The sequence below is a fragment of the Meles meles genome, chromosome 6, assembly GCF_922984935.1.
Source record: "Meles meles chromosome 6, mMelMel3.1 paternal haplotype, whole genome shotgun sequence".
In the NCBI taxonomy this organism is placed as follows: Eukaryota; Metazoa; Chordata; class Mammalia; order Carnivora; family Mustelidae; genus Meles; species Meles meles.
The window spans coordinates 62,344,775-62,361,720 of NC_060071.1; the positions used below are offsets into that span (position 1 = coordinate 62,344,775).

The 16,946-nt window shown below is 47.0% G+C and overlaps 1 protein-coding gene across 2 annotated transcripts in view; it reads right to left on the bottom strand.

Moving 5' to 3' along the window:
* RASGRP1 (RAS guanyl releasing protein 1) overlaps positions 1-6,878 on the bottom strand; it is an 85,801-nt gene extending 78,923 nt beyond the window's left edge. Inside the window, exons 1-2 of one of the 2 annotated variants that reach the window (XR_006818656.1) lie at positions 6,604-6,878; positions 1,917-2,101 (exon numbers count right to left, since the gene is read on the bottom strand). Coding sequence is in view for 1 of the 2 variants with exons in the window: in XM_046007971.1 (XP_045863927.1) it covers positions 1,917-2,101; positions 6,604-6,638 (220 nt within the window). In the remaining variant the exon portion in view is untranslated. The remainder of the gene's footprint in view (positions 1-1,916; positions 2,102-6,603) is intronic. The other variant, XM_046007971.1, reaches the window with a different exon arrangement.
* Between the last annotated feature and the right edge of the window lie 10,068 nt (positions 6,879-16,946).

Genomic DNA, 16,946 nt, shown 5'->3' on the forward strand with positions numbered 1-16,946 from the left:
GGATTTGTTGTGGGGTGGGGGGTAGATTAGGTTTGATTCTTTCGGGGAAGGACTTCAGAATTGGTCCTGGATTTCTCAGGCTGATGTCATGATTATTGGAAAGTTAGGAAAACAGCCTTGACCTCACCTAGCAGTTGCCAAATTGGCACACGAGGAAGAAAGTTAGCACGATAAATACCATTTCTCCGTCCCTGGTCCCTATTTTCTCAACAATGAAATGGAGAAAGAAGAAAAACCCTTATTCCTGAAACAGTTCACAGCGCCCTGCAGCAGACACAGCTATGACTCCCAACACCCTGTAAGGAACTTTGCAGTTCATTCCACTGGGGAATTGAAAGTAAAGTACCTGATGAACAAGGCTGCTCACAGCCATGTACCCACCAGTCTCCTGACTGCTAGCTCCCCACCTTGCCTGCGTATTTTCTAAAGCTATTTAAGAAGAGAAAACCACTCATCCTGCTCCCAAAGTCATTCCTTACTGAAAGATTAGAGATAAATACAAACTTAATTAAAATTTAAGACTAACCCAGGTATAATAAAAATGTTCCCTCTTTTCCAAGTTTTAAAAAAAGAAAACTCTACAACAATAAAGCAGCGATTCTCAAAGTGGGTTCTTGGGTCAGCTGTACCAGCATCATCTGGGAACTTGTTAGAAATGTAAATTCTCGGGTGCCACCCCAGACCCACCAAAGCAAAAACTTTGGGGGTAGGCCCCAGCAATTTATTAAAAAAATAACACCTCCATGTGATTTTGCATGAACATTTGAGAAGCAGTGCTTCAAATCAAGGTTGAAATCATTAAAACTACTCAATGTTGTAGTAGAATATACTAAAGGAGTATCCCTAAAATGTTGTATCTTCTCTAATTCTATAAATAAGGTCTGACCAAGCAGTCAACATGTCCAGCCAATAACCCCTAGCTCTGAATTCTAACCCACGTGTGCTCTCCGTGCCATGCTGCCTGGGATCTGGTCACACCACCCCTGCTCCCCCAGGAGGCTCCATGAGGGCCTGGGCTGAGAAGGCACTTGGGAGCTGAGCCACATGTCCACGTCCCCTTCAGGGTGGGAGAGACACAGACTCAAAGGGGGCACCGAGAGGGGACAGTGATGCTGGAAATCTATGAATTTCCCATCAATTGTAAGCATACCTTTTTTGGAGCAGAGCCCATACTTAGTTCTTTCCCGTCACTACTCACAAATCACAATCCCAAGAGAGACAGTGCTTATAAAATTTTTTTTTAAATGGGCATCTTTGCAGATAATTGCTTGTGAGCTACACGAAGCGGTGCATCCTTCATGCTGAGGATGGTGATGACCGCGTGCAGTGTTCTAGACAATTCACAGTCAGTGTGTGTCTGTCTGCTTCTTCCCCAGATCCTTGACCTTCAATCACAATACTTACTGACCAGTATCTTCCAGCCACACCATTCTAGCTTCACCCTGTCCTTCCCTAGTCCATCACAACCACCCTCCGATTGTAAGGAGAATTATGAAACTTGACTGTCCCCATAACCCAAAGGCTTTCAAATTTCTGTTTACTGACAGTGTTTTCTCATGGAACCGAGGCTTTGTGAGCCCTAAGAACACCAGGGCAGAAAAATGTCCCAGCACCAGAGGCACAGTAGCATTTTATGAGATTTCTCATCACGAGAAAAACCTCCGTCCTAAGAGAAATAGAAATGCAAACTCTCCTCAGTAACTTTTCTCACTTGAAATCACACCTCTCATCACGACCTATTACACCCACACAGTCACGTGCCAGCAGCGCTGCGCACGTTCTCCACCATTTCAAAGGCTCAGAAGATATTTTTAAAGCCCAAATACAATCTAGGTTGCTCTTCTACAAAGCAACTTTTTAGGGAAGGACAAAGTAATACAGAGATTTTTATGCATGTGGGCAGTTAGCCAACTCACCGAATGACTGAATGCAGCTGTCGATGAGCTCGTCCAGGCTGGCTCCTTTGGCTAAATGTCCCAGAGACACCATCATTCGGAACTGGGTGATCTGGGCCGGGATGGGATGGGAGGGGACGGGGCTGCCGGCTGGCTTCGCCTCTAGTCTGGCTTTTGTGGCAGCTCTGCAGCCATGAGAAGGTTTCCTGGGGAAAAAGAGGAGGCAGTGAGAGCGAGCGGAGCAGCCAGGCAGGGGAAGGCAAACCCGCAGCTCCAAGAACTGAAGGCAGATAGGACAGGAAAGGAGTAGAGATAAGACAATTAATCCTGAGAGCTGGGCTGATAGAAGACATACCCCTCCCACTTGGCAAAAGCACCCAACGGACTGGTTGGCTGTTAAAGAGATAACTCCCCAGTGAGTAAGGAGGTGAGATTTCAGGGCTGCAACCGGGGCTCTTCATCGTGGGCTGCAACTGCTTTGGCCTGCTGGCTGCAGCTCCCAGAGGGGAGATGCTGAGGCGAGACCATCTTGAAAATCCTTTGCGCCTAGCCATAATTGATTTTAGCGGGGAGTCCGCTGACTTGGTTCTGAAGAATTGCTTAATTCTGTCTCGTCTTCGGCTAAATTAATTCAACTTTAGAAATACCAGAGATGCTGCAGAAAGGCCAGGGACCCCCAGAAATACCTTTGGCCTTTGGGGGAGAAGTCAAAGACTAAGGACCCGTATGTAGAGGATTATGGTGGTGGTGGTTAGATTTGAAGCTAATCCTGCCTTTCTTACAAATCTTGGATTTAAGGTTCTGTTTTTCATTGCTGATAATACAGGCAATCACTGAATCATTTCTTACCACTAAATATTCTATTAAGTCCTTACTGACTTAAAAAAAAAAAAAAAAAAAACACCAAAAAACCCACAGAGCTAAAGGGAACTTTACTCCAGAACTGAATGTAAAAGGAGAAGTCTGGATCTGGAAATGGCTTAGGAGTTCAACAGGGTACCCTCACCCACTCTCACTTAGCTTTATCTTTGGTCATGACCTCATGAGTACATGTCAAGTTGTTTGAAAAAGGATATATGAAAGTTACCTAAGCATTTTACTTTCCTTCCCATTTAGACACACTCGCAGATACATACCTATAATCTTTTCAAGTTTAATAGTGATGGGTGTTGTTGCTAGTAACTTCTTCAAAGATATAATTAATTCTGTGGTTTTGGTTATTTCATAGTTTACCAACAAAGAGGAGACAAAAAAATATGTACCTCAGATCCATAACTCCAGCTACTCACTCTATATTTTGATAAACACCTAATGGCATCAACTAACAAGTGCTTATTCTATAAGTGTGATAGGCCAGAGGGGCAGGGGACCGCAGTCGGGGAGTCTCCGGGAGGGGTCTCTGTAAACTGGAAAACGTACTCATTATGTGTTAGTTGTTGCTGTTGGCGTATAAAGGTGAACGAGGAGTTCCTTAATTCAAAAATCTAGTTGGAGAGTCAGACCTAGTCCTTGAAAAGACAACCCTATAAATCTAAAGTGTCCTGTGGGTGTCAAGCCTGAGAAGTGTGATGTTCTTAGAGGAGAGAACCAGTTCCAGGTGGAGTGGTGGGGAAGCAGCTCCAAGAAGACTGAATCTCATCCAGAAGGAGGAGAAACGCTCAGATCAAAACAAAATGCTGGAGGCACACGTGGATTTCGGGAATCCAGCTAAGGGATCATGTACTAAACTCTGGGCCACTCTTAGTCCACAGCCAGACTAGTGGGAGGAAGACCATGCCCTTTGAGCTCTGTTTCAAACTAGCTCCAGGACGCTGCCTAGCAGTGGCCACTGGACTCTGCTTTTGACCTGGGTTGAGGCCACGGAAATTGCTTCAGCTACTGGCTTCTGAGAATATACTAACCCAAGGAAGTGATTTCTGAAAGATCAAGTTGGTGCTACCGGATCTGATCAAGTGTCTGACCATTACTGATTTTTATCTAGGCCCTGTGATAACCCTAGGATCAGATCAGTATCTGAAAACAAGAGAAAATAATGAACATAATCAATTGAGTACCTATGATATGACAAGCACTGTACTGGGGATTTAAATGATTTTCAAAGCTGATACCCCAGAAAGATCTTATCTCCATTTCATGAAGTTGAAACTAATTCTCAAAGCTGGTAAAGGACATAGCCAAGGTTGTACAACTCACCCGTGCTACATCTGGGCTTTGTACCTGGCGCCTCTCTGGTTTTATTTAATAAAGATGTACTGTGCTTGGAACCATGTGCCCTTTGCTATACAAGAATCTGCAAGTAGACAGTCACAGAAGGGCTGGAAAATTCAAGACAAAAAAAATCCTCCCAAAGCAATGCTGCTACCCTAAAGACTGAATCTCAGGTCTTACTCTTCCTGCAGGCCTCTGGAACAGTCCTCAGACACCAGAGCTAGGCAGACTCTTCATTGTCATTTCTAAATGGGGAGGTCCAGGCTCCGAAAGCCAGTGCCACTGGCTGCTGGTGCGGAAGCTGGTAGAAGCCTGGCCTCCTGTACCCCCAGGCCTTGCTCCCCAGCCAGGCTCCCTTCCCTTCCTGAAAGTACTGACAACTCTCTAAACCTGGAGCTGAGTGTCCAAAGGAAATGGTCAGCTTCTGTCTTCACTGTTGCCTGTTCACCATGAAGACCTCCACCCAAGGCAAAGCAGGGAAAGATGAACACAGAGTCCTTTTCAAGAGGAGTCCTTTTCTCTTAGGCCATCCTCATAACTTCTCCTCAGCCCCTCAAGAGGAGGCAACTGCTACTGGAGGCTGGGTTTCCACATCCGGCTTTTGCCCCTGGGGCTCACAGGTGTTAACTCTAGTCTCTCAACTGTTGGATCCAGGGAAAATTCCATTTTGTCTCTCGGTTGGTGGTATCGACCACCACCAAGGACTACTCTGAAAACTGCCCCTGGCTCTAATTCTAGTCTCCTAATGTCAGCGGGGGGGGGGGGGGGGGGGGGGGGGGGGGGACACGGGACACCACTTTGGTTCCCAAGGTAATTCTCAGAGGTAGATGCATTTACCAGAACATAAGAGGGATCGGGGGAGATAAAAGCAGAAAGAAGGAGTGTGAAGGGAGTATTCAGGGTGGGGGTAAGGGAAAGTGAGAGACCTAGTCTAGGAGTACTGGGGCGAGACAGACTCAGAGGCTCCGGGCCTGAGACACGACAGAGAAGAGAGGCTACTAAAAACCAAACTGCAATCTGAGAGGTCTGGGAAAATGGGGTTATCTGCGCCATAAACTAGGAAACTCTGCTCTTTTTGCTGGCAGTCTCCTGACCAGCTGCTTCCTGTCAAACCTGCAAACCCCGTTCTCTTCTGGTGAAATGGCTGTAGGTAAGGATGCATAAAATGTTCCATTACAGGCATATCTAAGGGTATCAAACAATCCACAGAAAGAATAGTCTAAATCTTCAAAGGCATATTTTTAAAGGACTGTATCCAAATGTTCCCATGTAAATTAAAAAAAAAAAAAAAAAAGCCGAGAGAGAAGCAGGTAAACTTGAAAGTGTTTTCTGGGACCAGAAGCGGCCAAAGGCCCATTGAGGTTTGCCAGAGGAGGCTGTCAAAATTCCGAAGTGATTCAGGTCAAATCCTCTCCAGGCACAGGTGCCTCCCTGGAGGGCACACACACTTTTGGGTTGAACTTTTTATGAAATCTAGCCAAGACGAGGAAGGGACGAAATGGAGGACGAGAACACAGATTTCCCCAACTTTCTCTGCAGTGGAGGGTGGCTTTAATTGGCTTCTGGTGAGGATTCTTTCCAGTCCTGTCCTCTCCCTTAGCCCCTACAGTATAGACGGAATGTAATTTACCAATGCCCACCCCCCTACCCCAAACTAGCTGAAGGTGCCCTGCTGTACCCTTGGGGCAACAATTCCCCTACCCGCCGCTGCCTCCCCCCCACCCCCCCCATAGGAGGAGTGCAGAGAGGGCCAAGAGCCTTTGGCTGCATAAAGTCCAGCAGGTTAACTCTTCCTGCCGCTCTGGGCCTGTCTGTGTGGGCTGGGCACAGCGCAGTCACACCGGAGTCCACGTGGAGGGAGCTGGGCAGAGCACCACTTGTATGCTGTGGCCAGGCCCTCCCTGCTCTAGGGGGACACGCTCCAAGTTGCCTGGCCCCTCCAGGCCTCCTTCTCCTCTCAAGAGACTCACTATCACCCTTCCTTCATCTTCAAGACCCTCATAAGACATCTCTCTTGAATCGCAGCTGGGGGGAGGGGGGTACGGTTTCCACCCAGAAAACTGTGTGTTTAGGGGGGCCGCCACCAGCCTTTCCGGGCCCTGCCCGGGGTCCGCTGGGAGCCGGAAGAGGCCGCCAGGTGGCGCTGCCCGAGCCCCGCGCCCCGCGCCCATAGGAGGTGCGGATTTTGCGTAAAGTCTGCAAGCGAGAGACCCAGGTGCCGGACGCCGGAGAGCCGGGGGAGGCGGGGGGATCGGTGCAACTCCGGAGCTCGCGGCGCGCACAACCCAGTTCCCTGCCCCACTTGCCCCGCGCGCCGCTCCGCCCGAACTTGAGCCGAGCCCCCGGCCTGCTGCCGCTCGCACCTAGGGTCAGCAACTTCCCGTAGAAGGAGGCGCCCTCGTCGTCCTCCCACTTCCCACCCCCTCCCCGAGAGGGCTCAGGGGGCCACCCGCCCCGAGAGAGGAAGCTGGCGCCGCCGAGGTCCCGGACCCCTACTCACCGCGGGGCCTCTCTCGCCTTGCCCAGGGTGCCCATGGCCACGGCCGGCGCTCCCGCGGCCGCCTCACCTAGCGCGCCGGGAAGGGCTCGGCGGGGCGCGGCGCATCGCCGCCACCGCAGTCGCCGCCGCCCGCGGGGCCCCTCCGCCCCGGCCGCCCACCTGCAGCGCTCCGAGCCGGAGAGCCAGCCCGAGGCGCACCCGCAGGCACAAAGTTTCTGGGAGCGCGCCCTCTCGCCCTCCCGCGCGCGCGCACTCTCGTCCGCACCAACCACCTGACACGCGCTGATGCTATCGGCGGAGGAGCCGTGTGGCGCTCCTCCGCTCCTCTCCGAAACCCGCCCCCATCACTCGCGAGCGCCCCACCGCGCCGCCCGCGGCTCCCAGCCCCAGGCTGAAGTCCGAAGGGGAGCGGACGGCTGGGGAGGCTCGGGGAGGGGGGGGGGCGCCGCGGAGGAGGCGTGAGCCCGAGGGCTAGGGGCTTCGCGGAGCGGCTCTGGGGAGGGGGACCCCCCCGCACTTCAGTCCCGCTTTGCCGGGCCCCCTGGCCCCTTCGCAGGGCCCCCTGTATCTATCTGCGCGCCGCAGGGGTGGGGTAGGGAGCTAACTCCCAGGTGTGGCTCTGTCTTGGCCCGCGCGTGCCATGCCTTCGTAGTAGCAATTTGCAGGACTTTGGCTGGGGATTGGCGCCCTGCACCCTGCGGGAGGCGGCGGGTGTGGAGGTGCGCGCCGGAGGTGTGATCCGTATCTGGTGGGAGACAGCTGCCTGGCGTCTGTGGGTGTGGGAGATGCGGGGAGCGGTGGGAAGAACTTCCTGACAGCAGGCAGGGCCAGGAATGGTGCCCTAGCTCTGCTTGGCCCAAACAGCGATGATAGCAGTAGCTGACTGACGGAGTGCATTGTGCTGAAGGACCTTCTATAAGTTGCCTTACTGAAGCCATCCCCCCAAATCCGGAGAGGTCACTCTTTTCGAGATGGGAAAATGACGGTTTAGAGAATAACATGCCTCCTGTCACACAACCAGTAGACAGCAGACAGAAATGTGACCTGGGCTGAGATCTGTCTGACTCCCTGTAATCCCTGCGGGGCTGTCCTAATAACACCTAATAACACACCCATTATCACTGTCACATGCCTTAATTCTGGCCACAATAATAGGTGTCTTCCCAGCCATAATGTTCTGGACCTTAAAGTCTCCCTCTGTGATTTCATTTCCATATGTCTTCATGTTTATATGCCACCTCCTAGAAAAAGAAACTTGCAAAGGTAACTTACAAAGGTTCACAACTTACAAAAAAAAGTGTGTGAAATAAAAAGTGAAAAATAAGTCATATAAAATGGAGCCAGAAGTGAGTCATTTTTTTTAATGCACCTAGAGTCCAATGCACTTGGCTACAAGTGGGACCAAAATTTATCTCCCAGATTTCTAGCAGTCATGTTCAAAAGGAAGCTTTGTATAAAAATCAATTTCTGTCACATGCAAGATAAAAAAAAAATTGTTCAAGAGAACATCAACTCTTCTTAATAGTAAGACCACTAAGAAATTTCTCCAGAGAATCCTCATGAACATTAGGTAATTGAACCAAGTTCTAGTCACAGCCATATATATAGAAGGAGCACGTGGATATTTAATAGACATTAAATTATAACACTTCTAGACTATACTGTACATGCATATGTATATATGTGAAATGGATGAACATACCCTTATGTAAATGCAAAATTATATGAAAGTATATGTTCATATCTACATATACAGATAACTAGGCTATTTGGTGTATTTGCACAATACTAAACACACATGTAAGCAGTTGCAGACACCTGTACATCTGAGTCCATTGTGTATGTAAGTATAGAAATTATTAGTTATTCATTCAGTAATTGAGTTTTGTTGAATTTTTCTAAAGAAAGAGGCCTACTTCTGCCTGGAAAGCATCTTTCTCTCTGGGTCCCTGAGAGCCCTGCATTCTGCATGCACCTAACTCTGTGTCTGGGCCCACCCTGAGCTCTTTGATGAGGCTTTCTAACTATTCCTACTTAAGCGATTTGTCTTTTCCAAACATCTAAAAAAATCAGAAGTCAGCTCTATCTCTTTCTTCATCTTCTGCCATGTGGTTAGTCTTCCTGGTGTTGTCTGAGGCACCTCTGACCTCAAGAACAAAGTTCTCCTTTTCTCTTGTTCTCTCTTCTGCTTCTCCTCCCTCTCTGATGGGCAGTAGTCAGTGTCTCTGTAGTAGTTGAGAAGGTTTGGGGACCATTGTCTTCCTCTGCCTGCTTCTTGGGTGAGCTCATTCCTTGGGACTCTGTCATTCTTCCTCTTTTCAATCAGGTGTTCTTAACTGATTGACCTCTTTTCAATCAGGTGTTCTTAACTGATTGTCCATGGACCTTTTACTTGGCATTTTGGTGGGTATCTGTGAAGCTTCTGAAACATAAAACACCCGCTTTTATCAGATTTTCTAAATGATACATTACTCGATTAGGTGTTTTTATTTTCTTCCATGACTTCCACAGGACCCATGTGACTTCTGTCTGAATATTCGACTTCAATATCTAATATCCACACCCATGTTTCCAGCTGGTAACCTCCTTTGATTGTCCCAAAGGGCTTCCTCGCCATCTCCCCTGCCACATGGTGGTCTTGACCCCCCATTATCTCTGAATCTGGACATGTGTCATAGACTTATAATTGGCTTCCCTAATTACAGGACATCCTCTTCTCTGATCCTGCTCTCATTTCACTTTCAGAATTACCTGATCATGTCATTTCTCTGCTTCCAAACTGCCAAGAAATCCCCGTTGCCTACAGAATAAAGTGTGAACTTGTCAACATTGTGCCCCTTCAAAACCAGAACTCATCTGTGCAGCCTAGCCTCTGACTGTGTCCTCCCAGGCACCTGACCTCTTAGGTTGCACCGCAGCACTCTTGCTATAGCTGTGCCCAGTGCCCTCACAAGACTCGGTGCTTTTGCTTCTGCACTTCCTTCCTTTCACCTGGTAAACACACGAAGGCACAGTTTTACCCAAAGCATGTCAAACTGACAAGTCACCCCAGAGGACACATACAGGGCTACCTCCCAGGTGCAGAGGGGTGCAAACCCAACTGCCTGCTTGTGCTTGGAGAACCTATCAGAGGTCACAGCTTCTACTCTGCTGCTTAACATCTATTCTTCCATTTAAGATATATATTCACTGGTTGCCTACTTAGTGTCAGATGCCATCCTTGGCATTGAGCATCAGGTAGACAACAAGACAGACAAGATCCTAGTACATAGCTAACAGGCAGACAGGAATCAAGTCAACAAATGAACAAAGACACCACGGTTTTACACTCTCGATTTCCAGGAGCTGCCACTTCTGAGTCGGGTTAGCCCCCCGTGATGAAGACACCATGAGGTGTCCCAGTTGAGGCCCCCACATGGACCTGTGAGGAGGCAGCTGCTACATTTAGGGGCACAGAGTTCCAGCGGAGAGTGACGAGAGATGGAGAGGGAAAGGAAGAAGCCAACGTGGAACCATCCTTTGCTCTCCTGCTGAGTGCTGCTCCTTTTCTGAGACACAGAGAACTGGCTTCATTATTTTGCTGCTATGTTCCCAACATGTCCCAAGCAACACCGCACTGAACACTGTAACTTCCCGCTGCTGCTCACCTTGGACCAAGGCTAGAGGGCTTGTCCACATAAGAAGCAGCGCCATTTTGCTCCGTGCCTGTAAGCTGGGGGCTTATGTTGGAAATCCTGCTGGTTCCTTTCTCCTTGTGTGTCCTCTCATGGATGCAGCAGCATGCCTCCCTAGGAGCCTCTCTGGTTATAGGCCAGCTATTCTGGACAGTATTCTGTCCCCTTGAGGCACCCCCAGAACTCTCCAAGGGAGACTTATGAATGTCCTAAAATTATATTTTAAGATAACTCATCCCAGATACAGATCTTAATTGCAAATATCCATTCTTAATTTCAGCTGCTTTGAAGGATACTGCCCGGCTCTGTGAAGCCCTTCCCCCACAGTCAGATTTATTTATATCACACAACCGATATTTTTTATTTTGGATTTTTTTTTTGGCTTCTAACACAACAAACAAGCAGAAATCCCCATTGTCTCATGGCTTTTATTCTCCTCAGATGGGCACCCCTTGAAGGGGGCTTTGAACAGAGGAGGAAGGGGATGGAACTTCTGCTTTAATGGGGTCACTCAGGTTGCTCAGTTCCAAAGTGACTCATGAGAGGGAAGGATGGAAGGTTCTCTGTGGAAGTGGCTTTCATAGTTTCCAACTCCTAGGTTGCCCAGGCCAGTGGCTTTCCAACTACTTTGAACATTACCTCACGATGAGAAGTACAAAATTATATGTTTTACACTCTGTGACTCAGATGTACATTGACACTACACATGAGACTGAAACACAAGCTCTGTGAAACACAATCCTTTCAAATATATATTTTTTGAATGACATTAAGACATGAATTCTGGTCAGGACCCACGAGATTGATCCAGGACTGGGTTGGGATCATAGTTTATGAACTATAGCTCCCAAGCCTACTTGTCATGATAACAATAGATCTTGATGAATACCTCTGGAAAAGGGAACTGGTTGGCTCTGCGAATGGGGGGGCTGGCATCTACAAGTTCATTGTTTCTCCTTTCATAACTTTTATTTTTGTATTATGTGCAAGCATTTACTCAATAAATAGATCCTATTTTGAATCATTCTGGCAGAGAGCTTACTTTCTGATTCTGACCCTCATGGCTTTGAAAAACCAGAGGCTGGGGCCAGTAAAGGTGAGTTACCAGTGAATCTATTTTGTTCAAATTCATGAAAAAAAAAAAAAGAAAGAAAGAAAGAAAGAGGGGCGCCTGGGTGGCTCAGGGGGTTAAACCTCTGCCTTCGGCTCAGGTCATGATTTCAGCGTCCTGAAACCCAGCCCCACATCAGGCTCTCTGCTCAGCAGGGGGCCTGCTTCCTCCTCTCTCTGCCTGCCTTTCTGCCTACTTGTGATCACTCTCTCTGTCAAACAAATAAATAAAATCTTAAAAAAAAAAAAAAAAGAAAGAGAGAGAGAGAGAGAGAAAGTCAAACAATATGTTTTCCACAAGTATCTGGGAGGCAGAATGGCACAGTAGTTAAAAGCAGGAGCTTTGGAGTTCAACTGATTTTGGATTTCAGCCCTCACGCTTCCTGGTAATGTGACCCCAAGCAAGGTAACTTTTCTAAACCTCAGTTTTCATGTCTATAAAAATGGACGCAAGCAAAGCCTACCTCATGGGACCTTGCTAAGGATGATATGGCACGGTCTATGCCTAGCATGCAGTAACCGCTGAGGACATACTGTTTGGAGTGATGATTCTGTGCCAAGTTGTGGGCATTCAAAGTGATTGCTTTGAGAACCTAGTTAAGGGCTAAGAGATCACACCGAAGGGACAGTACCATAGCTCTTGACTGATGGGGAGCCAGCTTCTCAGAGGAAGTGAGGTCTGGGTTAATATGCAAAAGGTAAGATGAACAGTGAGCAGAACAGAGAGCAAAGGGGAGGATGGGGGAAGAGAAGAGAGGATGGGGGAGGGGAGAGAAGAGGACGGGTGAGGAGGGGGGTGCTGGGGACTGAGGAGGGGAAAGTCTTTCAGAGAAAAAGAAGGTGGGGGAAGTGAGGAGAAGGAACACCCGCTTTGCTGAACTACAACACTCAGGGACTGACTCTGATTCCCCCCCACCCCACCCCTGCCAATGTATAAATAAGGTTTTCAAGTCTGACTTAATCTTATTGCCTTGGCAGAATCTGAGAGGCTTCACACCTTGAAGAGTTCCCCGTGAGCTCTTTAAATCCCCTCCACTTTAGATGCGATTCAATTAACACCACTCCTCAAGTCTGCCTTTGGGTGCTTGAAATGAACTGTTGAAAAAGGACCCAGTTAATTAAACTCCAACACTGGGCTCCTTTTCAAGTGGCTGGCATTGCAAACCCAAGGGCAATAACTTAAATGCTAAAACTAGTTTTGTAATGCAACCACTGTCTTTAAATAAAACTCCAATTGTGCACCCAGGACCGTACCCACATTAATGCTACTCAATAATTTAACATGTACGAAGACACATGGGTAAAAGCTGGGGAAAAAAACCGTTCATAGAAAGATTCAAATGGTCTGGACCCGTCAAAGGATGTGGTTTTCTGGGTACAAAAACTGTTTAATATGCACTCAAAAAGGTACTGTAATAAGTATGGTATAGAGATGAGAACTCCTGAATATTAATACATTGTATTTGCATATGGGCAGTGGAGAAAATCATTGTAAACTAATGGGGTAAGTGCTTTTCAAACTGGGATCGTCTGCAGACACATAGTTAAGAATCTAAAAGAAAAATGTTTTCCCTTTAAAAAGGGATCATTCTTCCCTCCTATTTAGGAAATACTAAAGTAACTTATTTCACGCCCAATTTACGAGCAGTAGGTGGGGTTCGAACACCCAATCCCACTGTTCTGTGCTAAAGCTCAGTCTCCCCCTACCCCACCACGTGGGGAGTATCTTTTCGTTCAGTCTGATCCTTTGTGATCCTATAACGGGCTTCTGTATTCCTCTGGTTTTGGAAGTAGGAAGTGAGGCTCTGTGGGCCCCACTAAGAAGGGTGTTTCTTTGACCTTGTGGGTAACTGTGTTGTGTTTCATGAATAACAGAGTCACACCCAAGAGAACATCATGCCAATTAGAAATGCATTGACTAAAAAACAAAGCCCAAAGCTTCAATTTGCTGCAAGTATTGATTGACATTGATCGGCCTCCATGCCTAATTGGCAACTGACTCAAACCTTTTGGTCAAAGTAATTTCTCAGCATGCATCCGAACGATCGCCAAAATTTACTGTAAAGGAAAACTGTCTTTTTTGTTTTATATTGCCTTTTTTCCCCTGCACCTTGCACAGACTGGGGATCCTTTGAACAAAGCCTGTAGCCTGAGAAGTCTGCGTTATGGCTTCGTAAGTATGGATAGAGACCTCACTGCCAACCAAGGAAGTCAACTGGCTGTTCAGTTGAATTGATTTTAAATTAATCAGTGAAAAGCACTGCCAGATGATGTGATAAATCCAGTCAGTGCCCATTTAGGTGTGATCTTTCAAGTGTTCCAGAAGTGAGGCTTCGCTCCTTGAGAAAGGTTACCACATGCTGCACCTTAATTTGGCCCAGGCAGGTGTGATCCTGCTGGAGTGTTACTGCTTTGACGTCATAAGTTTATATTTGGGTGGGGGGCGGTAGGGTGAAGAATCTGGGTTAGATTTATGATGGAAAGAGACAAGTTGTATATAATCAATGTTGGCAGTTGTCTAGAAAGTTCTCCTAAAAATCTGAGTTGTTGTGACTTTGGCCTGTTCCAGCCAGAGGGAGGTAATGGGTTGAGGAGGAGGTGGGGATGGATGGTAGTTGAGTTTGCCTCAGGGCTTCCCCATAGTAGAGGCCATATTTTGATATTTGTGGGCCCCTTCCTCCATAAAAATGTATTTTATGGGGACTCCTGGGTGGCTCAGTCGGTTAAGCGTCTGCCTTCAGCTCAGGTCATGATCCCAGAGTCCTGGGATGGATTCCCACATCGGGTTCTCTGCTCAGCAGGAAGTCTGTTCTCCTTCTCCCTCTGCCTCTCACACTGTTTGTGCTCTCTCTGTCTCTCTCTCTCAGATGAATAAATAAAATCTTTAAAAATATATTTTATGATTGTATTAGCATAAAGATGAATATCGTCCAGGATGAATTTATTATTATATATTCACTCATCAATTTTTTTTCCCTTCTAATTTTGAAAGAAATTAAATTAAAACAATTTCATGAGCCTAAACAGTGGGGTCTAGGCACTGCACCTCCTGGATTCGCCGGCCCTGGGAGTTAGGCTGTCTTCATGAAAGACAGAGTGTTCTTTCTTGGGTCCAGGCAAGGCAGTGGCTTCTAGATGTTGAAAAATGTTGGTATAAAATAAGGGACAAAGTGAGCTTTAGGAGGAGCTCCCTCTGTCACTTTTGGACATGCAGGAGGGAGGCATAGGAAAGATTACCTGGAGAACAGTAAGATGAGAGATGGGATGGAAAGCCAAGGCTTGCCTGGAGAGGAGAGGTTAAACGAGGGGCTCTGAAGCGTCGTTCAAGGTCAGAGGATCCAGCCTAGAGGGACCAAAACAGTAGTACTTACTGACCAGCTGCCTTAGGGATTAAGCAATGCTTGTCCTATACCTATAAGTACCTATTGTTTCCATGTGAGACTTGAACTTGGGGCTAATGTATCTGAGGCCCAGCCAGAAAGGGCTTGCCAGCCCCCAAGGTACTGCAGAAAGTAGGCTCTACCCTTGGGCACAATTGGTATGTGGCAAAACAACAAGCAGACAGTAAAGGGCCAAATTCCATGTCAAACTACACTGATCTAGATCGTAGGATCATGTAGAATGCTTTTTATTTTTTTCTCTGCATTTTCAGTTTACCCTGAATCCCTAATGATGATTATATGAGCCAACATGGTGAGTACTTCCCACATGTCACTCACTATGCCAAGAAATAAGTAAACATTATTTTATTTCAACCTCACACAAAAAATCTATGATTTACCTTTGTTGTCCCCACTTTATAAATGGGGATTTAAGGCTCAGAAAGGTTGTGTGATTCACCCAGGGATGCATTACTAGTGGAAGGTGAATCTGGGTTTCAAGTCCATATGATTCTGGAGTTTATCATCATGTGCTACATTGCCCACTCGCAATTAGATTTTGCACCCCAAAACAGTTGAGTTTGTTGGCAATTACTCATTATGAAATTCTGGGTAGGCACCCAGTGCTAACCATATTGTTGAGGACCCCAGTGTTGGGATGTTGATGCTATCTTTCATCTGTCTTACCAACCACAAGTTATAAACCCGAGCATCACAGGCATCAAAATTTTGGTCTGTTACAGCTGCTCCCTGACCCAGCTCAGGCTAGAACTGTCCCTAAAAAAGAGTTGGCCACTGGTGTGGGGACAGAGAGCCACTGATTTAAGCCTTCTTTGGGCCCTACCTCAAGGTTTCAATGTAAGTTATTTGAAAAAGCAAAGTCTAAGCTTGTCAATGTGCTGTGAATATGGTGTTTACCTTTATATATCAGTTCTCACTGTGACAGGTGTCAGTGTGGTGACAGGTACCATAGCTCTAGAGCGTGTGTGTCTAACATGTGAATGGTTCCCAGATTGGGCCAGTACATGGTTCCCACTACAGCCTCTTCTCCATGATTCCTTTTTTTTTTTTTTTTTTCCAGGGCTTTGATCTTCTCTTTAAGAAATGAGAGATTATTAGATCAAGTGATTCAAGCATTATTCCTTAGGGCTTTCTTGCTACAACCCCAGATATTTGATTTGTTTATTTATGTGAAAAGAGTTTTAGCTGTTATCACACTTTCTTTTTTAAGTTCTCCCAACTGAGCTATTACTGGAATTGCATTCCAACATTAAAACCTACTCTCAACCAGTGTGCAATATAAATACAGATATTTATCCTAGCCTGATAAATTAGGAGTGAAGACTGATTTTGACTTTTCTGGGTTTTGGATTATTTTCTCCAGTTCCTCAAGTGCCCAGCCCAGACCATAACCCAGTATTATCTGCGTCTTCCTACTCTGTTGCCCACTTACAGCTTCTGATACAGACCCGCTCCTGAAGAAGAAGAGTCCCTCACTCGTCTTGCTCTCAACTCAAAGCAAATCCCGTGCCAGAAATCTCCTGTCTCAGCGGTGCTGCTTTTCATCCCGATCCTCGGCTTCTCGAGAAGACTCAGAGGTGACACACAAACTACTTGTTCTTGCTATTATTCTATTAGTGCCTTGCTTTTCCTTTCACTCTTTGAGGACCTTTGAGGACTACTTTTCATTTTATGTTGTTCTACTTAATGCGATGTCTGGCATCTCTGCCAGCCCCGAGGGTACATACCAAACCCTGTTCTTGCAAACACTGGAGAACACGAAGGAAGACGCAGGTGATCAGCAGCTCAGGACGCCTATAACACAGAACCTACAACAGGGTCTAGACGTAAGGAAGGATGGAGCTGCAGCGGGTAGGATGGCCCACCTACTTTCTAGCTTTTGCTACAAAGAATCATGTTCCGTCCAGGTTCCTGAAACATAACTCAACGATGTCCCATGCTACTTCATCCTCTGGGGAAAGGTTTTTCCTCTATTCAGACTTAGGTTCTTGCCCTTGTCACTTGGAGACAGCGGGTTGAACTGCCTGAGACGGACAATAGTCTTCCTATTTTTTAATGCTAAACCTTTACTAAGGTCCTATACCCCAAACCTCCAAAAGGCTTCTAAGAGTCAAGGATGACTTCTGACTCACAGGGTCAAGGCCCAGGGTGTTAGGCA